The sequence below is a fragment of the Patiria miniata genome, unplaced genomic scaffold, assembly GCF_015706575.1.
Source record: "Patiria miniata isolate m_02_andy unplaced genomic scaffold, ASM1570657v1 HiC_scaffold_20, whole genome shotgun sequence".
Lineage (NCBI taxonomy): Eukaryota > Metazoa > Echinodermata > Asteroidea > Valvatida > Asterinidae > Patiria > Patiria miniata.
In genome coordinates, this window is record NW_024037059.1 from 15,092,158 (window position 1) to 15,118,946 (window position 26,789).

The window sequence follows — 26,789 nt, forward strand, 5'->3', positions numbered from 1 at the left end:
CTGTCCCACGCGGCTTAAAATCGAGGCGCGCGTAATTTTACAACCCTATTGGTCAAGGCAGCATCGAGTGCGTGCGTACGAATTGCGCGTGGGCGTGGTATACCAATCAGTCTTCGGAAAACAATTTGTAGGTACATGTACTTACTCGCACTCTTCAGCCACGATTCTTTGATCCTTCCGTCCCCGCTGTATGTTCTTGCAGACTCGGTTGTTGGTCAGGCAGTCACATGCGCACGTGGACTCGTCCTGTAGGAAGGGTTTGGGGCAGCGATAACTACAGATGCAGCCGCACTGACCGTAGCTCCAGATCTTGCCAGCTGGGCAGTCCGTCTCAGGTGGGGAGCAGAAGTCAGGTTTCTCCACGCACTCGCAGTCTATGTCCTCCTCGATGTACCGCGTGGTTATCCGGGTGTTGATCAGGAACTGAGAGGTACATGACGAAGAAAAAAACAAAGAAATCAGTCAGCATTGAGTTTGTTTGAAGCTACTTGTATGAGATTGTACATAGTGTCCGCTAGTCATGTACCGTATCAACATACAAACAGGCAATACAGAAAAACACCAATAAATCAAACGCAAGACTAAATGTACATCTGCCTATATTCTAATTCGCATTAGCATAAAGACCATAAAAGACACAGAAACCTCCTTCAAATTGGATATTAAAAAAATCTGACAATACAAATTGGCCTCACCGGAAATCAAGAATTCCGTTTAAATTTAACTTCAAGGACTCTATAACCGAAATCAGCACAAGCAACTCGAAAATTGATTGATTCCGATGGTGGGGTGGGTGGGGGGTGCTGCAATTTTGTTTCAAGTTTTAAAAAACAACCAACTTTAAAATTCCACACTATTCCAACATTGCAACGAGACCTTGTATAACCCGACCTCGTTTCGAAACTCTTTCCACAAGGACACGCCCCCAACTTTCTATTTTCCGAATCTCTAGGTCATATCCAGTATTTTTGCTACGGTGACACAGCACCTTTATTATCAAAAATTTCTATTGAGTGACACTGTCGAGTAAATTGGTTTTCACAAATCCATAACCCCATGTATTTCTCTACAGAATTGCAAGCATTCTAGTCCTAATAAGTAATTCTATTCCTTATTAGATTGATCATATACTAAGTCCCAAAACCAATTTAGACACGCCTCTTCGCACCCTTTTTTGTCGGTTTTCAATTTATCCTGTTTACTACTCTATTAATTTTTGTCAATCCTGCGTGACTTTTTCCAGCCATTGATCCACCGCTAATGACAATAAGAAAGTAATTTAAAGTAAACACTCAATTTTAATCGGCATTTTAGCCAGTGGACCACAACGTATAGCTTTAAAGAAAGCCTCTAAACCACAGGGGAGACGAAGACCTACTTTTTAAAGTTGGTGATTCCTCATTCTACAACTGACACTGAAGGATAATGGGGAAATAAAATTAACAACACCATCTTTTCAACAAAAGGCTGCATCCGTGGTGTTAAAAACACGTGTAGGCCTATGTAAAATGCCGCGTTTTATGGATGGAAGCTTCTGAAAAGACGCGAGATGCAGAATCATTTTCCTCTTTAATTAAGTTCGGAGTTCGCATAAAAAAGGCCGATTAAGGTCAAACACCTAAACGAGATGGATCTTTTACCATAGTTCAGTCCTCGTGTATATCTGCCTAACACGGCCAGAAGGCAGATTGACAGTAATTTGGCTTTAATATTGGAGCACACCGCCCATATGATATACAGAGTTTCCTGGGACCACCTATTAGTAACAGGTGTTGCAGGTTGCCTGCAGGCTAGAGTACGATCAATATTTCTAACATTCATACCAAGTTTGGCTATTACATCAATCTTCAGATCTCGGTTCAGAACTCGTGCCAAGTTGTGCGTCTATACGAGCTTGGTATCCATTTTTAATCAGTCGGTACTGCTTTAAAAAATAATAGACTTCAAAAGTTTCCTGTAGTTTCTGCGGGTTAGAATTAGTAATAACATACCGATCAAAGACACATTTAAGTTGAAAAAAATTTGAAATAAAAATGATTTGAATGGTCCTTACCAGTTTAGAAACATTTTGCCTGCCGTTGCTGCGCGGTTCGCACTCCTGGTCGTCACGGCAACAGCCGCCATTTTTACAGCGCCGGACCACGATGCATTCTGGGAAGACTTTGGTGTCGTAACCCTTGGGGATGTTCAGCTCCTCGTAGCTATCCAGGACAGTGTCACGTGGTTGGCAACTTGCCCGCGCGCTCTCCTTGTCGATCAGTTTCATGTTGTAGTTTGTGGAAGCCGCTGAAGAAAAAAAATCAACAGAAATACAATTTTATAAAAGATCATTTGTCCATCCAAACTGCAACACTTATTCTCCCCAAAGAAAAAACTAATGCAAATTTTGAAACTCTTTTATTTGACTAAATAAACCTGGAATGATTTCAATCCATCAAATTCATCCTTTAACAAAGTACAGCTTTCTCGATTGTAAAATGAATTTACGGCAACGTCAGCGAAGATAATTGGATGCGCTCTGTCGATTTCTTTGCAGACAAAGAAACGACTCGATGCGTGATGTATGACGGGAGTTTCTCTGTCGGAGTTTTGGAGTTCAAGTGCACGTAGCTTACGTTTTATTCATGGGTTTGAAACCAACATTTAACTGGCAATCCCAGGTTTAGGGTTTAAGATTGAGGAAGCATTCAAATTATGACGGCGTGGCTGCTCAGAAAGAGAATACACATTTTTAAGACATACAAACTAGAACATTCAATGTCTCAGAAAACGAAGAGCAACTCCACGTTTTGAGCATCAAGAGCACACGGATGGCAAGTCCGCAATATTAAAAGCTCAAACAGTCTCCATTGTCCGCAAAACCTTCTAGCAATCAATTTAAGAATCGCATCAATGGCAATCTTTTTGGGAATCACAATCGGTTTTTTTGTGTATGCATTTAAAGGAACATTTCAACCAGAACATTTCAAGGAGCGGTACTTTCAGAACGTGATTTGCTACGCAACTTCTAATACACTGTGTCCCTAAAATATTGTTTTGGAAGAAAAGTTAAAAGCTTTTATTGTATAGGATCTTTTCTCGTCCCTCTTAAAGGTCTATTATCTATGTTCAGTATTGCAATGGACTCAATCTAAATAGTTTTTAGGGACCAGTTGGTATGTAAAGGGTACAAGTTTCCCACGAGTGGTTGATTTATGCGGTCTACCTTGCACAATGCCTTTGAATGTAATTTTGCTTCACTCTCAATGTGGCTCCCGTACCCAGAGGTACGACACATGGAGTATTTGAGCCGGTTATGGATCAGACATAGCTCAAGTTCAGGCTCGACATTTGCAGCGGCATTCCACAATCTTTACGACTAACATTATATAAAATTGCAATTACAAACGGGGCGAGTGGGGAGATATTTTCGTTTACCAAAGGTGGTAATAAATTAGCAGTTGTCTCGGAGGAGACTGGATGTTGTTTCCATACCAAATAATATAAATATCTCGTAAATCTCGAATCTGGATGCATAATAAAACACGCAAGATACTAATTTTAACAGTAACATACAGTTGTATGAGAATACGGCTCTCCGTATGCACGCACATGCAATGAAAAAGGGATGTAAAAATCAGAAGTCGCTGGATACCATTTGAAGAATGACTTACATTAGCCTACATTCCCATATGTTTTGCTAATAAAAACCAAATCGACTGAAGCTATAAAAAAAAAAAAAAACTATGTATGGCTAAATAATTCCAAGTTGCAATACTGAATATAAATGTCGACTCAATACATTTTTGTTCTTTGATGGTGACTCGAAAATAATTCCCAATGGTTAATTCACAAGCCGAAACTCAGCTGTACATTTCAGGGGAACAAAGAAAAGGACGAGGTCCCGTAACTGTAACACCAACCACCCCACTGAGAGTTAGACAAACACTGGAAAGTTTCAGATTGACACCCCTGAGGCTAACACACCTGAGGCAGCTAATTTGGTATTTTATGATGCTTAACACCTTCCAATATTACGCTTTGAAGCACCCTTCCTTTGTCCGATGGTATTTAATTGGTGATGCGCCAAAGGTTCCTGTGCCGCAGTCGGCTTCTTTGCTCTGATTCTCTGGTCTACATTTTGTTGGCGATCAATAGTGCTATCAGATCAATTAAATTGGCTCTTGTGAAGGTGATAGTTTGGAGCCTGATAGGTGCACAAGTTGAGAAATGAACTTACACTTCACAGTGGCACGTGCTTTACTATTAGAATTTACCAATTTCGGAAGATAAAATAATAGAGCAGACAGTATAGGCCTACATTACGTCGGTGCAATTAATAGTGAGACATGAGTGCAAACTGCAAAATAATGCCTATACTAAAGTTACATAAAAACATATAGGACAGTTCAAGCAAAGAGGAACTCAGTTTCGACTTGGCAGTTATGGACAATATGAATAGCGATCTATGCACTGCTTATGTGCAATAATGTCACTATTCGTGCCAAGTTTTCCAGTAAATTGAGCCTGGTTTTGGGAGAAGGTTGTCTCATATTAAGAACCCCTTGCAGAGAGGCAGTAAATCGATACCAAACCCATCGCTGAGGGAGAGGATTTTAGCGGCTGATCACCGGGTGAACCTAGCCACTGTCCCCTAGAGAATGCCCCTCGAGATTGCTCGAAAAAAGCCTCCCCGGACCCCACATGTCAAAACATCGAAGCCAAGAAGCTCTCACCCGACCTTCTTCATCAAATAATTGATTGGTCTAGCTTGAACGATCATAAATTGTGTCCACAATGTTCGTTTGCAAGTTCGCAGAACCGAACCACATTCGTTGCCGATGAGAATCATATGATAGATATCAAAGTACTGTAAAAATGGAGCAACAATGCTCGCTAATTTTATGTTGGTACTTCGAAAGAGTTTACCAACTTTTAAAGGTCGTCGATACTTTTTTTTTTTTACCAGCATTAAGCAAGACGGGAGACATAACATTACCGAACTTCAATGTGAATGTCTACTCTACACTTCTTAATTTTAACCTTGTTCGATATACTTCTAATTTGGGGCTAGTTTAGGTTTTCTATAGCTTAGTGAAATGAAAAGTATTTCCTTGTCACGCAGTATTCTTGACAGGGGCTTTCACTCAACATTCAGACTAGACCAGACAGCAGGATTTACGGTTGTCAGCCATAAATCATTCAAACTTCTCGTGGAAAAAATAGCCGTCTGTTAGGCTGAACATTCAGTATAATTTCTTCTAAATTTGTATCAGTTCAAAAGCCCATTTGATTAATTGGAGCTACTCTGTCTTTAAAGTCAATCTAAACCGCGAGATGAAGCTTTTACAAGATCATTGTTTCCTTTCTTTAAAACAAAATATTTCCTGATGTCCACTAGGAAACGTAACTATGCCACATAACTGTGTCTCAGTACCACGTTTTAAACTATTATCCGTCGTGGTTGTCAATATAACTTGCTATATTTGAACAGCGCCACCAACGTCACCATTACTATCTACACCACGTCACTATATTTTATTCAACACAAAAATGATCCTATTTAAATCTCAAACCTTTTTTTGTGATCTGCCCAGGCATGACCATCCTTGAATACAGTTGACTAAATCTTGCCTTCTTTGTGTCTACATTTTTACATGACTTGCACATTTACGTTGGTACAACAAGTAGGCTAAAACTAAATTTTATGACATAAAAAATACTTTACAATACTGAACTTTTTATGGCTTTTATCGAATGGAATGTATTTCTTTTTTTGTCGCTTGGAACGGATTACAGTATCGACTTCAGGCTCAAAGAGCCGAGTAACTTTTATCCTGATGTAAGCCCGACACGGATCTTGCCCTTTATGCGTTTTTTGAAAATAGGCCGTGTGTGATTTTTTTTCTTTGAAGGATCCGAAATACCACGACAATGAATGTACCTGTCGCCTATAAGAAAAAAATGACAATGGAATGGAAAAACAAACAAATCCTAGAGCGGTGTACTTTCTTTGGCCGGTCAAATCCGAATCCTCGACCGGCCATGCCCGGGCACCTAGGGAGAACAAAACGGCTGGCTCTGTTGTCAGTAGAAAGAAAGTATTTGGGTTTAAAAAATTGGGCACAGGAAAGTGTCTCATACAAAATTTAACTAGAGATTTGAAAAGCTTATTATTGTCCAGTCGGGAGTGGGCAGCACTAGCACTGCACCCATCTTTCTGTGTTAATTTTCTCATCCTAGGACCGTCAAGCTTGACTGAGTGTGCACCAAAGTGGAGTTCCCCTTGCCCAAACTTGTCATTCCCAAGCTGTCTCTCATCATAATCAGCCGTGACGCCAAGTATTATTAATTTGTTTTTTACTGAATGCCTCTGCCTGACTTTAGAAAAAAAAATCTGGCTGTAAATTTGGGTGGCGAGAGATCCCACATCCGCTGAACTGTGTATACCGTCAGACCTCGTCTGTGGACACGGTCCGTGGGCTCACAATCGCGTGGTGTGGCGAGAAACAGTCGGCAGGAGGGGCCGGCACTGGCACCGGTTCACGAGACACATTTGTCAGGTTGTTACGAAACAATTATTGTATCAAATGGTTCCCACGTCTTACCACGGACCGATAATTATTGTTGCAAAAAGTATATTGTCCCGAACTCCAGGGACCATGTTTTTGTTAATCTATATATTTTTTTTCAGTACAAGCCCAGCGAAATGGAATAAATACACACCGTTCAAGATCAGTAAGTTTGGTCATTCAGACGTCTTTTCTCATTGAAAGTTCAAGCTTTGTAAGTTGATTAGTTCTAGCCCCTTTTTTGCGAACAATACCCAATTCTAGGATAGGCAATAAACCAAGCGGAAAGACAATACTTTGATGACTTTTCTTTTTACTTTCTGTCACGTAAGCCTTCGTACAGCATTTTGCCGAGTAATAACCAGTTAGCTCTCGGCTACTATCGCTCTATAGTCTGTGTACTTGTACTTGGCTCTAAAGTGTTTTCAAATTGTCGATGAAAATAGATGTTTAAACTTTCTCTTCAAAATTCGTTGGGCATGTAAGAGATAAAGTAGTACATGTACAACCAAAGTTGACAGAAGTTTAGACTTGTTTCCAGTCTGACTCTGTGCTTCCTTAGAGAAAATATGTTATGCTAAAGGTATCTCTAACAATTCAACGTCAACATATGAATGGTTTACGTAAGCATGTATTGAACGTCAAAATATGAATTACGTAAGCATGAAAACTCTTCTTTTTTCTCTTTCACTGTTTCTTTTACAGATACATGTATATAACCCACGTGCTAAATGACATTGGTTAAACTGGGACCGTGAAAAAAAGTAGTAAAGAGCAAAATATGACTATGGGGCCCATTATTCTATCTAAAAAAAACCATGAAATTGCAGAAAGAGAACTGATTAAGAACAAACGAAAAGTAGGATATAATCATTTTGTTCTGTTGTCATTGAGCTTTCGAATTAGCCAAATGAATCATGGGACAATGGAGCACATGCTAAATATGATATTGTCGACGAAATCAAAACTGACTTTGTGTCGCTTTCTTGTTCTTTTAAAATCCTACTCCGTCAAAACGAATACCGACGTGTACTCGAGTTCTCCAAAGAGTTCTCCAAACTATGTGCGTTAAACATTCCTTGAGGAAATTCATGCGCAGATGGGGGTTGCAAAAATAGGCGCTAGTCCTTCCAACTATTTCCAACAAACGCTGCAATCTGTCACGGTACATCTTCAACATCAATCACTATCCGCCATGATGTGATTGCAATGGGCCCATAAGTTTGACAGGACACTTTTATGTGTTCTTAATATCACAGTTTGAGGCACTATTAGTGCAAATTGAGATTGGTCTCTACACAAAATAAAATATGTGCGTGTTCGCGGAATTTGACAATTGACTGAACGTTAGTATATTGCTTTCGCGGGTTTTGGACAAATTTTCATAAGTTCACAGGTTTTTGTTGTTAACTCTTTTAAAGTTCGATAAAATTTTACCAGAAGTAAATAATTTTATACAAAATACTGGGCAGAAATACATTGCATAACTTCTTTTCACCAAACTTTATGTAAACTGCCGCACTGTCGTGCAATTTTAATGAAGGGAATTATGCACTCAACAAATGATTAAACATTTTTGATCAATGTTTTCTCTTCTTTACCAGCAGTATATATTTCATCCTAGCAAAGCACACCGAATTACTTTAGTTATTGGAAGACTTTTCCCTGAAACATTCCATATGCACACGGCCTTCACTTAACACTTGGGAATTTGAACTTGAGCGAGGGAGATACTTTATTAATATTTTCTCACCAGGCGCGTATATTTATGTTTCAAGGGGGAAATCCCCTCTGGGTAATGGGGAATTTGAAGATGCAGTGTTGCTAACCAGACGTGGAGCTATTTTGTGCGCACCGGGTCACAACGCATACACCAGGTGATGTCGCAGTGGGTTGCGGCGATTTCAGCAGCGTCACAGCTGTTGGTTCACCTGTTTAGATTGGCGCGTTCCGCTACTCACTTGCCACCCAATGGTCTACGTACTCGTTGGTGGCAGGCATCTCAGGTATTCGGTGAGATCGGGTTCACCAATCTGCCATCACTCATCTTTGGGTATAGCCTTTGCAGCTTCGGTCATTATTCTTCAGGATCAAGAATTCCAGGGTAACCCTAAACACCCGACACACTGTAGCAAAACTAATATGCTAGTATCATCACATTAATTCATTTATGTCGTATACTCTCTTCACTCTATTATACTTTATTTATGCAAAACCTCAGGTTAGGTAAATAAAGATACAACCTACAGAATGTAGACATTTTGTATACAGCTAGAGTCAATATATGTTGGGTTGAAAAAGATCGAGGCTGAACTTGCCAAGCTTTGGTTACTTGGAAGAATTCTTATATACATAATAGCTAATACTGCAACCTACATTGTGCAGACTCGATATGGTTCCTGTATGACGATTGCGTGCAAGGAGCTAAGAAAGAAATTGCTGATAACATACCATCTCTCTGATGTTGTTTTGGTAGTGCAAGTCTTAAATAAGGACATAGCAAGATTGATGAGTTTGGCATATCATATTACTCTTTGACAGATCTGCTAAATGCTGGGAATTTCAAAGTTGGAGGGCGGTGACCTGGCATACTTTCAACACTTCCTCAACGTAAACACCAACTTGAGGAGCGATGCGCGTGTATATATATATAGGGTATCAGTTGCTATCTTCAGTAGACGAACATGGAATAAGTCGGATTATACTGAAGTTGAGGAATTCCTCCCGGGCCGTTTGGTTCGGAGTTCCCACGGGGAGGTGTAGCAAGGGGTCCCTGCTGCCATAGCTTGAGGGGCTCTGAGCTCGTTCGTGACCCACCAGGAAAGAAGCTGGTTATGGTTCCATGAAGCCTCATCGGGAAAATACAAAATCTTTTCAGTGGTAGTCAAACCCGATTCCCAAATTCAATTTTGGAATTAAACTGCTCTATCATGTTTACTCCGGGTAATTCATTTGATATATATGTTATTTCAAACCTTTTCACATGAGGCCATTGTATTGAGTATTTTCAATTATGTACAGACAGGGGAGAAACCGAAGCCTGACGCGAAGCCGTAGTTTCGAAAACCCTCAGAGACTATTGATCCTATAACTAGCCTATAAGGTTGTGGTAGCCTAGATTCCAGCTTACCTCGGAATTTGCCACCTGCTCTTCCTAGTCTGACTCTGTTATTGATAGCACTGTCACTCTGGATTTCAGACAACATATCGTCGCTTTCGTTGAATCTCTCTGGGAAGTTCTTCTGTAAGAATTCTTCCACCGTCTTGGCACCGCCTTTCGTTCCATCGGACTTGTGATTTGACTGTTGGAAAGAAAAGGAAAAACCATAGAATTCAGAAAAAAGTGTACATAATTTGAGGCTTAGCATGGTGGAAATTACAATTTGGAATTGACTTCACCTGTGAAGAGAATTAGTTTAAGGAAGAAACAAGAGGTTTGAAACGCGCGTTTCAGTTAGTGTGGTTTAGTCATCTCCTCTTGATGATGGTAAGAGCAGGGTGATCGAAACGTCTGGTTAACATCATCATTATTCATTAACAATTTGTTAGTTCTGAAAAGCGTAAACTGCCACAAATCAACACTCGCATTTCAATATAGTAGAACCTCCATACAGGTCAAAAGGTAACGCAGAAGGTTCAATCGTCGGTCACGAACAAGTTTAGATAAGAAAGTGCAGGTTCTCGCGTTTCTTGGAAATCGTTCTTTTGCAAATAAATTTTAATGACACTAATTTTTCCCCTGGTACCTTTTAAATGGTTGAAAATTTACGCCGCACTCTCAAAAAATTAAGAAACGCGCGTTATTGATGACCACTTCTGCTTTTGTCAAGTCATGTTCAACAAGAGAATTTCCACCTGCCGCGAGTCCAATGGATCCAAAGAGGTTCTATTTTAGCGGCTAGTTGGGAAATTCCTCACGCCATTCCATCTATATTCTTTCATGTTGGCATTGACCAAGGTATGGTGAGCTCGCCCAGTCGTGAAAACAGATATTACTTCATTAAACCTTCTTTTATGCACCCGACAATGATTGAAAGGGATATCTCTTGGCGGAATAACTTGTGCTTTAATACTGTCATACTAAGTGGATGGCATTATTTATGACCCCGTCCGGGTTATTCTGAGCGAGGACAAAAAAATAATATCAATCTGAATTTTGACTTGTGCCCATGGCACATTGGGAGCACAAAAGAGGGCCGATGGAAGCCAGCACCGCACGGGGAACAGAGAGCTTGGTTTTCCCATACACACGGTCAAGGCTCGTCCAGGGCTGCCCCTGCCACGGGAAGTATTTGTCCTTGTTAGGTTTGTCAACAAGTAACGAATAATTTCCCTTTTGCCGGTCTTGCCTGGGTTACAGGCCTAAGCAGATATATACGCGATATTAGCCTAGGGGAGCGCATTGGAGACTATGGGCCTGTGTGGTGTATATTAGGGTCCTTATGAGGTGCTATAGGGTAGCGTACGAAATTAATTAGTGCAACCTGTTTGGCAAACTGTTGTTGCTGTTCGTTACCATGATCTAAAATTTTACATCAACACATATCATTGCATCTTTGTCCCGTGTACAAGTAAAATTCTGTAATTATAAAACGACTACTTCGTTAATTGTTAACTTTTGATTAGTAGAACCATATTTTGTTGGTATAGTTTGGTATAAAAACAGCTGTTAACGTTTGTGCTGTATTTAGTCCCTATTTTGAGTCGATTCACTGCTCCTTTTTGACTTACAATAAATGTTACCAGTTTAGTGCACACAAGTTTGTCATTAGGTTTCTAGGACAAGTGCGTCAGACTCCCGCTAGGAAATTCGGCAATTCATCAAAATTGTGGACTACTCCACTTATGTTATTATATAGATCCAAGTATTGTAAACTGATTATGCCATTACCAAGCTTTCAACTGAGCCTGTACTATAGTTAAAAAAAAAAATCTATGCGCTGCCACTGACAATGGGTGTTGCCAACGACTTACAGTGGAATTTCATCTTCATTTCACTTTTATCAAGTCTCGCCAAGGGAACAAAACAGTTCTATGAAAGATGAAATACAGTAAAGGGAAAGGTATGGCGGTCTACTGTGGATGGAATTTTATGGGATAGGTAACTTATGCTTCAATGAAAGTTCACGAACCCGAGTCTGAGTTCTCTCAGCGAATCTGTATACGCTTAATTGAAAGAGTTTTCGATTCACACAAGAAGCCGGTCCTGCTTCCGTTCGATTTCTTCAACGGTTCTATCAATGACGTGTTTCGCTATTCAGATACAGGGAAATGATAAGGAGAGTAAATGAATTCTTTACAGCTAGCATATTTAGCGGTTACAATTTCAAGGTTTTCAATCGTAGAAATGGGTCAAAAGAAGAACTCTGAATGTACTTAATGGTGCAATGCTCCCGTGGCCTATCAAAGCACCAGCCACGTAGGAACCAGTATTGACAAAGTCAGTGAAAAACGAACAAAGTCAATCTTTTGGAGACTGATTGTGCGCCAGATACCCTCTGACATTTTGCCATTTGCCCGTTTTGACAGGGGAAAAAAATCACATGCAACTTGTTCTCCTGTGTTGTTAAACTATTTTGGGCAGAAACCGGTCATTGTGCGCATGTTATATTTTCAAGCAACGCATTTCGTCAACTGGCTATAAAGGACAGACATAGTACACTCCATACAGGAACTTGTAATCGCTGAAGTTACACAACTTTGTGATTTCTTCATTGAAATGAAGACTTGAATACAGTTGATTGTAGGGCAAATGTTTTGCATGAACATGTATATCTCTTTCAATGAATATCGGTTTCGAAATTGAGATTTAGCTTTGTAATGTGGGATACTAAATAGGCGGTAAATAAATTGATGTGGGTTTGGTGGTTGGTGGGTGTGTAAATGGACATAACCTTCTCGTTGAACTCTGTGTATGAATACTTGACAAAATGCTGTCAACACGAGTGAAGTGTGCCATTACTCGTGTGGCAAGAGAGATCAACTTCATCAAAGAGATGAACTGCGGTGACCAGCAATTCATCTTGTCCGCTCACAAAGGAGACACCGAGTTATATGCCCAGAGCTGCTGGTGTTATTTCGGAGTTAAGAGTGTCAGTCATTTCAGTTTTCAGGATTAGCCTTAAGCGGAGTTCAGCTCACAGTTCATGCGGTCGGTGAGATGTGGGTTAGCGGACATATTTTCTCGGTCAACCACAGGCGTTATTATTATTTTTTTTTCGCGGCTTGGCACGGACGGGGAGAACCGAAACTATCATTATCATGAAGACTATAGGGCATGGAACAAGTTGAGTCTTAATTGTTGGTTCCCCTAAGTACACGATGAAAACAGCTACTTTAACTAAGAATTATCGAAGAAAGGAAGTGGTTGAAGCTGGATGCGTGCTTTTAAGACCGGCTTTAGCTTCTCAAGACTTTCAATCAAGTTCGTTCTCTCACGAAAACGACGCGGACTGACGGTGCAAATCCTCTGGAGGGCGCTGTTCTAATCATTTAACATTGTTACTTGAGTCAGTGTGAACCACTAGTCAGCTCCTTTAAAATTGCAGACCACCTTTAAGTCTGGGATTTATAGTACTGTGGTCGGATGTAAATGATGTCAGAGATTTCCTTTGTAAGGGAATTGTCGACAATGCCCATGTGTGACGACATCAATACTCCTATGCCATCTTTGCCCATTCCTGCTATAATTAAGACCTGCTTACACAATTCACCCGACTATCAAATTGTTATTTCAAAACAGATAAAGACTGGAATAGCATTGGGTTCCTGTGGGTACTATACAATGTACATTCTCTGTCTGATGGGTTTTCGAAACCACGACTTTGTTCCGGCTAAGGAATCAGATTTCATATGCAACGTGCTTCTGGACATTGGAAGCTTACTATTAATTCCAAATGAGATGAAGACAAAGCTATAGGCAGACCCAGTTTTGAAAAAACCGAAGAGGACGCAAGTTGAGGACATCGTCCTACATGACATTTAACTGAATTTGGCGTAGACAATACACTTGGAAGATAATTCGACAAGTTTCATATGCGGTCTAATACTGACCACTTTGGAATTTCGCATGAATGAAGAGCAGGAAACTGTGGTACATTTTTGCTGCAATTAACAGCACACACACGTCTGGTTTTGAGTTTCATTTTGAATAAGACCTTTCCTCGCATTTGAGTGGGAGTTGAACAAAGACTGGTAGGCCTACAGAAATGTGATGTCAAAAGTCAAACTGACTTTAAATGACATTCCGAAACAGCAATCGTCTAGTACAGAAACCACATCCAGTGGCAAATCACATACTAATAGCAACCGCAATCATAATACCACTGATGAATTCAACACAACCTTTTCCTGCAAATATGAAGTTTTCACATTTCCAGACCCAATGAGCCTTTGCACTGTACAAAAAAAAACTCCGTAAGATCCACAATAAACTCAAGCTAAAACAATAGAGGCAATGCCCTACTTTCCCAAAAAAATATATGGATCATAATGTGGAAACTATACTAGGTCAATGGCATCTCGGTATAACGGCACACATTTGAGAGGTCACTTGAGGTCATTCTGTTCGAGAGTCGAGACTGTTGCACGGGACGTTACAGAGACTTTAAAAGTAGCTGTTGAAGACGGGAGAGTTTAAAGTCCGTTTCCATTCTCGTCTCACCTATCGTTCCCCCGTGATTTCACCGGATCATCCGCTCCACGCCATCGGGCAAACGTCCGGTCAGGCTCCCATGGGTCACAGCTACTGATACGCTAAGGTGGATATATCCACCCGTACAAGCTACGGCCGAGACACATCGCCACATTTCAACAGAATCACTGTTGGTGGTCTCGGACAGTTGGGTAACTTAACATGGAAATACCTAACAAGTTGACACGGATATTGTGAAATTGATTGCAGTAGTTACGAGCTTCAACATTCATCATTTCAAATGTCATCGTTATCTAAACCCTGAGTCCCTGAAACAATAGAAATGGACCCGGCGGCAATTTTGGTCGTATTCCCTGAAGATTCACAGATGCTCTGTATGAGGTCCTTCACAATGGTCAGGCGCCAGTCCGATGGTCCAGCCAACTTGGACAAAACATTTACCTAACTTAATTTAATCATAGACAAATATAACTCATTTAGGATACAACAGTGGTGTATGACATTTTGTGAGGCAAAATCCTCACGGGATTTGCCGATTCTTCCTAGAAGTGTGCTATAAATAATCAACTAGTGGTTTGTACCCCTAGAGAAAGACGCAATGCAACCCATCAAAGTCAAGATGAAAAATGGCAGTCAATATTTCGCCTGTGCTGCAGGTGACTGGCATCAAAAGCACGTAAGCTCTGCAGTGTATTTCTTTTGCCTAGGAGCTATCTTCTAACACAGCCAACAATTCCAATCACTGATATGAAAATCGCCCGGCAATAAATCTCAGCCAACTTCGGTTTGTGAGACAGAGAGTCGGTCAGGCCGGCATAACTTGTGACAGGCACCGAGAAGAAAAGCCCTGTAGAAATAGAAGAGGTGCGAATGTAAACAGTCTTGAACTCTGGCTGTGTTGAGATAACCTGCAATGTATCAAGTCACAAATCTGTCTGAAAAGGCAAAATGCGCAAGCGCTGTACAAGTTTTTATAATGAGTAAACATCTACAACTCCATTATGCCATGTACGACTCTAGGTTATTAAGAAAAAGGGTTTTCAAACGATGTTTGGAGATTTCTCCATGTCTGGTAAGTGCACGACTTGAAACAAACAACCCATACAAACACCTCCAATAACCCAACAAACAAACAAACAAAAACAAATACGGCTTCAGTAAACAAAATAAAACTGCAACTTTCTATAAAGGGAAATTCGTTGGTTTTGATGAAGTTCATTTAATGTCAGAAAAGACAACTGTTTCGTGGAATTAATTTCAAGAGAACAAGTGACTTTTACAAATTGCATCGAACCTTACTTTGGTATCCAAGGTGTATTCAATCGGCATTTTGAAAGATTTGTCACTTATACTGTACTGTACACAGAACACAAAGTTTGTCACGCTTGCCACACACACACAAATTTCGTCCGTTTGTCAAGTTAAATCCTGGTTGTTATATGTCATTCTGCTTTCAACTTCACATGTTTCTGAGGGCCAATGTACCCTATTGCCCTAACCCGTACTTACAGACATCACCAGACGTGTAGCCTTGGCACAAAACACACCTTTTGTGCGGCCAACAAAAGGCGCGAAATGACACACGTATAAAACCACCCAAAAGTCAGAACAGACAAGTTTTGCCGCCTAGGCAGTACAAGGGGGGTTGTGGTAATATAATCGTCAGAGCCAAATTCTACTGACCCACATTCAAGTCAAATAGACAGCCAGAGCCTCTGGAATTCGGCCGTAATTGGGAATGGGAACCATAATAGCTAAACTGTTTCTGGAAAAGAATTACCTGTTTAAAGTTCGGTTGTGGGGTGAAAAAAAGGTGCGCGGTGCCACCCGAAAATAAAATTTGGTATGGTTATGCTTCATCAGCGTTGAAAAGAAGCTAGCGATATCTTTGAAAATAACCTTGCAACTGTGTCCATGGCCCCAGGATATGAAGCGGCTGTTTAGTGAATTCCTTCCACTGTGTGGGACATGCCCAAAACCGCATCGAATATTTTATGAATTTCAGGTGTCCGCACCAGACTGTTGATACATATTTTGCGGACCTAATTTGGTAAAGTCTCGCGTTACAAATTATGAGATTAAAGCGGGTTTTTATTTAGATCAAGCGTAAAGAGAGGCGTGTCTAGAAGTCCAAATCCAGCACTCTACGAGCCACTAAAATGACCCCCTCCGAAAAAAAAGTTCAAATTTGGGGGGATGAAGTCAATGCACCTACGCGCTTGGCGACTGTAACCATATCTTAAGTAGCGATGATTGAACGCGATGCCCGAGGGAGTGGGGAAATATGAAATGAAATACATGGCAAGGGGGACGGGATGTTTTCCCCTAGCGACAGATCAAACGATGCCGAGGACGGGCCGGCCTGCTAGGCCCGGAGTCTCCCATTTTCTCTCAGGGGCTTGTTTTGTTTCCTGGCTCATTAGGACCAAATTTAAAGTGGGTTCCTGATGTTTTGCTATACATCTTAAGCCCTCACTGGCAGGCCTCACTGTCACCTCCTTCTTGAATATTCCTATGCAACAGGTATCCGTAAATTTCAAGGGTAGGTGATTTTTCAATTAACTACATAGCTTTCCAAGTGAAAGTTTCCGTATCTCACTTTTTACAACACAGTTGTTTATGTAAACATGCACTTTAATCTTCATATTAATGTCAAAATATTTGCGTTTTGGTGGTATAAATTTATCATCAAGGGTAATGGTCTTTTTTTAATACGTGCTAAGTTTCTTTTCGAATTTCAGGCGGGCGTTGTGGAAAGTCAAGGCAGGTTGATAACAGTACTAGTGCAGCTATGTTCAACAGAATTATCTAGCCACGGTAACATACATTATACTAAGGGTATAACATAATATTTTCTTGGCCGGTTTTATATAACTATACGTTTAAAACCGGCTAGGGGTCTGGTCCGAGCAGAATTTATAAATACCTTTCGGTCAACAAGTCAAAAATGCACAAATTTCCAACAATTTTGTTCAACAATGTTCAACCTCTCTGGCCTTGTCTATGGTATGTGCCTCGCGCGCGTAGTGCTAAAAATCTCCTTATATGGAAATTGGCACGCGCGCTGCGCGTACTGCGCGATATGGCGCAGAACGCAGGAATTGTGTATAAAACCTACCACGTGACGGGCGCTTGACCAATAGGAATGGGTAAACTGTCTCAGGTATTTATGAATACATAATTAAATACTTTCAAAACCAAAGTAAAACTGTGTTTTCCTTGCTAGCATTAGAATGAAGCTGCACTACTTTTTATCACGAGACGGGGACTCTATGATTAACACACAGCCACTTGCCTCTCAGAATACTTCCTATCACCCTGACCTGGCACAACACATTACACCTGCACTAACGTGCAGTCCAATTAGTCGGGGTAGGTTTAACAAAAAAAACACAGGTACTTAAAGAGGTGGCTTATCAAAATTCCTTTTATCACTTTCACCTTTTTTTCACAATTTTCCTGTCCAAATTTCTTTAATAATCATAGCTGTTTAAACTTAAAGAGTACATGTACATGATGCAGAAAATAAAGAACACCTGTTGCAGCTTTAATGCCTTTGACGCCAGTTTTCACTTTTAAAGTGAACACTATAGCACTATAGCAAAAAAAAATCTTGTTATTTGGCACGAACCTGAAGTGGCTGAACTTTTACTCGAAGAACTTCTGGTAAACTTAATTATACTCTTAGCTTGATATAATTCTATGTCAGAAAAAAATGGGGCTGTTTTAATGGCGGTTTTCCTGTAGGGAATTACCGATTGGCTGTTTTGAACAGAAACACCGAAGGAGGAGAACAATGTGTTGCTGCAACAGTTTCACCAGAATTAGGCCGGGTCTAGTAGGCACACATAGGTGAGATCAATAATTTGTAGCCTTCTTCCTTCTTAACATAGAGGGCTGTGGATGAAATCGGTATCGAATTTCAAAAGTTAAAGTTTAACCCTGACAGGGTTATAATTTGAAGGAATACAGGCCTTTTGGGGGACAAATTCAGCCGTTTTGACCCCTCTCTGAAAAATGTTTTCGGTTCGACCTGTTGGCTGTCATGGTTTGTTTCATTCAATTACTTCATGGCAGTTCTACTAAACGCATGATGAATGACTCTATAATTGGATAAATATCAAGCTGACAGGACCCTGCTCCCGCGAGTTGAACTTCTTGGTCAAATATTTGGCATCCAGGGTAGACATGTACCACGACAGTTCGTCAATCATCATCGGACGATATCACTGGGGATAGGACACGAAGGCCGACCCTTGCGTCTTGAAGGGAGGAGGGGGTACAAATTATGTCAACTTGTCCTCTCAAATTTAACTGAGGAGGAGGGTCGGTTTTCAGGTATGGTGACGGTAGCGTGGTTACCTAACGGCATCCGACAAAATACGACCGGTGCCGGTCGGACTACAACAAGTATGCCGTGCAACCCTACGAAATTACAAGCGGTATTTAGGCTAATAGTGTATGCCTAATCCAATTTCCATGTGCTCCATTTCCGATCCTACAGGTCACGGACGGGACAAGTTCTTGGATTGCTCTTTTTTTTAATGCTCTGCAAAAAGAAAAAAATCTGCGTACCTCTTTATAAGCAAATGGTATATTTTCAGGTTAAAAAAGCCTTGCCTTTCTCAATGTCACAGTGGATTATGTAATTATAATCAGGTACAAACAAGGAGGTACATACTGAAATAGCAACCTGCTTTTGACAGGATGCGATTATTACATATAGTCTCTTTAACGACTGATATCCAGGGGTCGGTAAAAAGGGGAGGCAAACCTTTCCAGACTGGAAATATAACTTCCACTCTCTTCTGACAACATCATGACTGACTCAAGACATTTTATGCAAATTTCTGGACCGGTTCAGACCTGGCTCTGGCAATTGTTAGCGGACCAATTACCAATGCTAGAGCAGAGTAATAGTTTAAACCAAATGGGAAGTCTGTTCTACGATTGTGTTTCCATTTTTGCCATTCAGAGTCACGATATCCTGCTGAGCCTATGCAGTCCAGCAATATGACCTTTATTTGACAGACTTCTGAAAAGAATCATAAAATTTTAACATGGATTCAGCCCGTATCATAAAAAGCACGAGAACAGCTCTATTTTTAATAAAGCGCACGACGTACGCGACTGCAGTAGTGCGTGTTAACAATCCACGGTTAACGTTAAACTTTCTTGTTAACACTGTAACACCCACATTATCCATAAACAGTACTTTAACTGAAATCATAACGTAACGCATTGCAGTCTTGAATTTAAATCGGTTAGTTCAGCGGAATATGCAATTACGATGATCCATCCAATATCGCACGTGCTTCACAAGTGCATATCGAGGCATTTTATTAGAAAAGTCTGGAAATCTGTTACATTTGAAACTTTCGAAAACACCCTAACCTGTTCCCGGCCACCTAAACTCGGTATAAAATTGGTGTTCTAGACAATGTATCTTAAAGATGAAAAACTAAGTTGACACTTCTTAGAGTGCGTCAGGAAGAGGCCGGTTCGTGTTGCCTGTTTTGGCGACACCTGCCGTCCCGTCGAGTATGGGCAAATTAGTCGCTGTGTATTCTGTTCCATGTCTCAGAGAGGGAGCGCGCACAAAAAGTTGGCTTTGCTCTGCAGGTGGAAGGAAGCAACGCGAGACATTAAAGGCGCACACAGGACGCTCGTTGTCAAAATAATTAGTTTCAGAAAGTGTTCGGCAAAAAAGTGGTCTTTCGGCAAAAAAGTGGTCTTATGATATGCAAACGAAGTCCATGTATTATACATAGTTGTGGCTTAGCTTTATATACTACCAGTTTACATTGGTATCGTGTCTCCTGCTGCTTTAGTACTTGCAGTTTTACATGATTACTTTAATCCACTTTTAGACTACATCTCTCTCGTTAGTCACTTTACGATATTATTTTTTTTAGGCACATAGCGGAGAGGTTTGTAGGAACTCATGGAGAACAACGCTCAATCACTGTTCAATCTAATAACCCGTTTACAGACGATATGGACGGAAATTGCACTTGGAGATATGGACAAAATACCTACGTCATTACTAGGGACATACTGAACAATTAAGTCAAATACAAATCAATCGAATCCATAACTTAGAAGACATTTCTGAGTTACTTGTAGCAAATTGTAAACGCAGTAAGGTTGGTGCCAAGCGTGGTACCATCTCAGATGTGCGCCAGGTTAGTCCGTAGAGATTAGGCCTACACAGTTGTTTTGGTATAGTTTAAAAACTAGTTGCATTGCCCAATGACACAAACTTCATATATTTATAATTGATTGGTTTGTTTTGTTCTAGTGCTGTTATTGTCACGCTACAATGTCAACCTGGTGGTATGACAGGTCAAACCAATTTCAGTAGCTCAGTTGCACATGCGTTATCCATAAATAATGTCAAGATTTATTGGACGTGACCTGGCACACAGACACCGCATACCGTTTAAGAATCCTTCACGTAATGCAGTACAAACGCGACAATTTGTTTGTGCCAAACACAAGTTGAAACAGTTCAATATTGGAAAGTACATGTTTTGACAGGCACAGCATGTACATTTATTACAGCTCGATTTGGTAGGGACGATACACAATTCGTCACATTGCCTGCTTTTTGGCGGTACCCTTTAACACAATGCGCAACTGATGCAAGAACATGCAAAGTCAGACACGTGCATTCAAAGTCAACGATGTGTATCTGACCTAGTCAGCTGACGTCAGATTTGGGATTAATTTTTCAAGTGTTATGGTTTGCGCTTCGCAACGAATGGTAACCAACAATATTGTTCCGCGTTGCCTCGTTGATTTGATACGTGAGTTTTTTCCCCATTTACGTTTTGATGCGAACCAACAAAGCCGGGCAAGAACCAAATATGGAAGTTTGTTATGGAAGGTTACCATACATTTCACCTGAAAAAATGTGGTGGGGGCATTTTTATTCGACGCATTATGCGGTGATCACGATACAGATCATGCATGTACACGTACATAGCTCCATCCCTCATGGCTCAGCGACACCCCCCCCCCCCCCCCCACCATGCCACTGTTTTTGGGTTTTTTATGTAATGCCAGTTCACGTCAACAGACAGTTCAATTATAGTTCGGTCCATGAAATATTAGTTGTAACTTCAACCAGTTTGGTTATCAAATGCTGAAAATACTCCATGAATATCAGGGGACGTTCCTTTAACTTCACAGTGCATCAGTGTTGAAGTGGACAAGTGATAAATTAAATTTCGACGTGTGGGCCCATAGGCGTCTCTCACGCAGAGTTTGGCGTATGAATTCGCAAGTTCTGCGAGGAAATCGCCCCTTAAACAACCCTCGTTAAGTCGATGATTTTAAACTACGAGAATGTTTTCCCCCAAAGAATTTCAATGTCTGCAGTGTACTGTACGTCAGCACTGGGTTATGAGACTGCGTTCATGGTACCGAATGTAACATACGAATTAGACTGACAAACAGGTTAGATTTTACACAAATAATTTTAACATTGTAAGAGGTTATAGAATGCAGATTAGCTCGGGACATTTTCAGCTTAGCAATTCTGTAAAATTGGGTCACAATCCTTACGGTACGGATATCTATCTCAACTTCTGCAAGATGCTTAACATAAGATATGGTATGCATTGCTTCCAAATGATTTCTCCGTAAGTGCAGTGCCTCGCCGTTTATTTAACCAACCCTGGATAAAGAGCTGCATTTCTGTATGCTATATCTCCACCTCGGTGGCCCATCCCTGGCTATACGGCTTGATGATGAGACATTGACCAAGACAAATTCCAACAACTGATTGCCTTGGTTATTTGATACTTGTAATTCGCCTCTGAATATGGCCAGAGAAATATTATGGATAGCAAACGATTTCTGGCAATGAATCATCCGTCAGTTGCGAGGTATACAAAATGAGGGTCGGTAAATGTTCTGCACTTCTGAAGATTGATACATGCAAGAAATAAAACGATCATTATTTATCCACACACTGGATGCAATGATCATTAGGTCGAGAAATGTAATGCCTCAAAAACACGCATATAGGGCTTACTATAATTTGTCAATTTATGCATGTGCAACCATACCTCCTTTTAGGAAAACATAAAAACAGTAAAAAGAAAGTGCCGATGACAGTTGCTATCGGTCGATCAGTGTAAAATAACTTCTTTTTTAATTCGAGTAAAATGCAAACGACTGTGCAGAAGAATGTGCCAAAAAAGTAGGTAGTTAACATTGTGACCAATAAGCAGGTAGGCCTAAACACCTGCATTCGCATAAGTACCTTTCAAAAAGACATAATGTACATGTACAAGACGGCTGCACTTTTCTACAGTATTTTGCCAGCAGAAACCATGGCACCACTCCGTGAATTAACGACTGCTTCATGCATGACCCCAATCAGTTACAAACTTATACCAGCCGTCTCCCTCGGGCTATGCCTGGATTGGCCCCGGCTTCCGGGAGGTACCTCAGGCGAAAAGAGAAGAAAAACTCTGCGGCTTACCAGGCCTACCCTAGCCGAGCAAGAACCCGGTGGGTCTATGGATCGTCTCGGTAAACATCGACACCAGAAAACAGACGGTGGGGTGAACCCCCTTGCGGCCGACTTTTTCAGACATTGATTAACGATATTGGAAAGACATTTTTTGATCCTAATATCGCTTGAAAGGGTTATTTTCTTTAAAGGGAGGAAATGTCTGCCAGCAGCCGACATGATACCCCCCCCCAAAAAAAAAATATTACATGTTAACATTCATCGAAATTAGGGATGTGAACCTGCGACCTCTAAAAGCAGGATATTCGCAAAACACACACCTAACTGTCGCAAAAATACAGCATTAAAACACAAATGCTTATAACTTCATGAATGCTATAAAAGTCTGTTTCTCTTTCAAATGTTAGTTAATAACCAGTCAGATTTATTAGGAAAAAATATCGTGGGTCACCGCATTTAAGCCTTAAGGGGTTATGAAATTGGGATAAAAAATTACTCTTCCATTCCAATTTCCAAATTATTGAGTTGAAGGAGCCGACATTTTTGCAAGAACAACGCACACTACATGCAGACAGAATGGTAACCCAAATATGAAATATTCCTGCGGGAGGCTTTACAATGCAACATGACTATCGCCAGCCGGAATATATGAATTAGTTCCTATATGACTAGGAGGGAAACCCATACATCCTCCCTATGCATTTCCCAAGAGTTTGATGAGCAAACACAAACGTCTAGAAGTACTTAATCGGTACAGATCGAGTTCGGCTTGCCAAGTTGAACATAACCACTGTTTCCTCAATCAGTCGCGATTTGTGCCGCTGAATAAAAAGAAACATACACGATAAGCTAAAGAAAAAGAACTATAGAGAACAGACGGTTCCTACCACACACGTGGCTTCCTTTACCAAAGTGGCTACGTCATCACTTTGAGAGGTTCATGGGACTCGAGTCAAGGTCGGACTGCACTTTCCTGTGTTTTCAAGTAGCCACTTTTCTTTTTTGTATTAATAGAAACAGGAATGTTGCTAGTTGTTTGACATAATCGGCAAACAAGGTGTTGATACGAGGCTTTCAATATCGTGTAGCGGAGTGGGGAGAATCGATGCACGAAGTCTGAAAATAGAAATTGAAATGTCTAGGAGTTGAGAGTCGAGTGGAAGCAGGGGCGCCTTTGCGTGTCCAGCAGTCAATACTGAGTATGATTGTCTAATGCGATGACTGATGGTGTTTCCCAACGGATCCAGACAGGAGCATTACAGGCAACCAGTCCTGCCCGGAGGCCTGCGATTTATTCCGCCAGTTTATCGCATCATGAAAATCCAAGCGCTTAGAAACTAAGCCCGTGCGATTATCCCATTTGAGGAATGATTTTTTTTTTCAGTCGAGAAATTCCACATCGTAATTAATACATATTCAAGCTGTTGTCTTAATCTCGTTGTCTTAATCTCGTTTTAGCGCGCTGCATAAAAATACGGTCTAAATTTACATTAAACTCTATCTGTCTGGTGGCTTGGCAATATGTTAAGAAGCACATTGCCATAATTAAACACTAGATATTTCAGTGTTATAAATAATGAATGTATATTCTATGGTAAATTATTGGAAGTCCTTAAACCTTCTCCGTTCTTTTTACTCAAGTTTCTTTTATATTTTCTTGAATGTTTCTGTGTGCTCCAAAGTGCCTCTACCGTGCATGCTTCACACGTACATACGCACAGTAATGGTACAAAATGGTAGCCTTCAATTGCGGTGCAAAAATAAACTGCCAATTATTAGAATTTCGGTGACCTCGTCAGGCGAAAATCTCATGGCCTTGGTTCTGGGGAAATTATTGGGCTTAACCACCCCTATCAAGCCCATTTAAAATCTCACCCAGCGATCACTAGCATTGTGTGACAAACTGCTTATATAGCATCAAATACCAAAGATGAGCCATTGGAGTAACCATTTATCGCCTAAATGGACCGCAGGCCCAGTACCCACCCTTCAACGTAAGAGAAAACGGCAGTGCCATTTAATATTCCGCCTGATATGAATGGTGACTGACTGAGACTGGAGAGACAACTTATTAAACAGTCTGCTGCACAAGTAATCTGAAACATTGTAACCATTCCAGTCAGAGGACAGCGATGAATCATAAACAAATGATCAATCATTTTCAAGAGGTAGGCATCTTTGAAATGAAAATAAAAATAAAAATAGATCACATGAAAATATCAAGCCATGATCAGAATTGTCGGAATGATGCCCACCGAGTTCGCGTATTTATCGCGCCAGTTAATGTCAACTGTGATATACAGCCGAAGGTTGTAATTTTTTTCTGTTCATTAAAAGTGAGTGATGTTTTCCTTTTAAAGCTGTTGGCTGCGGTGCTCATTTCGTAATACGTGCGTATGTTACACGCTATGATCTTGGACAGGGCAATACGTACGAAAGCTATACTATGTCTACGTAATTCTCATGATGTTAGAGGTGATTTTTTTCAACGTTAAAGGTGATATTTGAATGGAGCTAATTGTTGGTCTTACCTGGCGTGGATCCTCCAACGCATGTGATAGAGACAAAGCGCTATTAAAAAGTATGAGGTAGCAGAAAAGATAAACTATCCAGCCTCGGGAGAAGACTCGTGTCGTAGACATCCATCTGTGAAGGCAAAGTAACGCGCCCGATTGGGAATGAAAACTCCCGTGTCCTTGCTGACGAATCCCCTTGGCCTGGCGCCAGGTGGGCCTAGCGGCGGTGGTTCCGGCGGTTAACCTGCCGGCCATACCGGTCCCTGCATCGGGGCCGCTACCCCGGGTGGCACACGACTGACAAAGCCTACCCGACCTCCTGGTCACAAGGAGTCCACTACTCCTATCACCACCGGTCCTTTTGATGCAGCAACTACCGTCCCTATCCTCACTCCCCCCGCGGTGATTCTCCAGACGCGCCCGCTGAGGACAGTCCTGCCTACTACCTGTGCCAATCACCGCTGTAGTGTGTGTGCAATCACATCTCTTCTCTGTATCCCGTGTGGTGATGGAGCTTTTTTCCCAGTCCGCCGAGCACCAATTTAAACACGTCTCGCTTCGTTGCCCGTTCATCTTTAAAAATAGAATTTAAAAAAAAAAAATTGGCTATCAACCTGTCACTCGTAGATACAAGTTACATATTTTAGTATCCTTCTGAAGTTCTGGTGAGATGTTACAACGCGCGAGACCGATGTACTTATCACAGTAAAGACTTGTCACTGCGCACTTGTATTCCTCATTCATGAGACTTGGCTGAATCTGCAGTGGAGCTATGAAGCGGCGTCACTCCTGTCTGTAGTTTATAGCCTTTCTCTGCCCTTTTGCTACTCCCCACACACAAACAGAGTGTATTAAAAAAAAAATCCACACAAACAGGCGAGGACCACACAATAGACCTCGCTACCGCACTGACAATTTTTTTTAGTTATGCATCAATTTCACATGGAGGCAAAAAAAAAATTGCCAATTGGCCTTCTCGCTTGACGGCTCAGGGTGAAAAACCAACTAGTGATCAGTGGTGCGTTACCTACGCAAACGCATCGCCTGCCTTGCCCCATACATCACCGCCATCAGGAAACACAAACACGCCAGCCACTTTCTCCTCTTGTGCTTAGGTCCTCCTTTCCGGATGTAAGTTCTACCTCTAAATGAGGAAGCTGATTGTTGCGTATTGGCGAGCTTTGTGACGATTCAAACACATCCCTATACGGCTTGCATTATTTCCTTTTCTGCAAACAAAGATGCATGAACGTGTCCACTTATAAAACATCCACAGCACAGCAAGCAAGCAAACAGGTTTGACTGAAGCCGAAATCAGCGTCCCTCCTCGTGTCGCACTATGTGATGCAGTGAATGTCTAGATGCAATAATGAACATGTGTGGCGTAGCTATTCAACTTATCCCTCACTACTCCCCTTTTCATCAGACCCACTGCCGGCTAGCGCCTATGGGCTGCAAGCAGGAGGGCGGGCCCATGTTGGTCGGGTGACACAATGCAAATTGCAGGTCGCAGATGCGTGGATGCTGATTCCTTTTAAAAAGGAAAAAAGAGCGAAGGCAAAGACCCTCCGGCAGGTTGACAC

At 41.2% G+C, this 26,789-nt stretch overlaps 1 protein-coding gene across 2 annotated transcripts in view; it reads right to left on the bottom strand.

Annotated features, from left to right (window-relative positions):
* The window catches only part of LOC119727517, a 30,155-nt gene extending 3,568 nt beyond the window's left edge, over positions 1–26,587 (bottom strand). Inside the window, exons 1-5 of one of the 2 annotated variants that reach the window (XM_038199417.1) lie at positions 26,234–26,587; positions 25,222–25,779; positions 9,682–9,853; positions 2,054–2,286; positions 146–423 (exon numbers count right to left, since the gene is read on the bottom strand). In XM_038199417.1, the coding sequence (XP_038055345.1) occupies positions 146–423; positions 2,054–2,286; positions 9,682–9,853; positions 25,222–25,779 (1,241 nt within the window). In that variant the 5' untranslated portion in view covers positions 26,234–26,587. Of the gene's footprint in view, positions 1–145; positions 424–2,053; positions 2,287–9,681; positions 9,854–25,221 lie in introns of both variants that reach the window. The other variant, XM_038199416.1, reaches the window with a different exon arrangement.
* Positions 26,588–26,789: the final 202 nt, after the last annotated feature.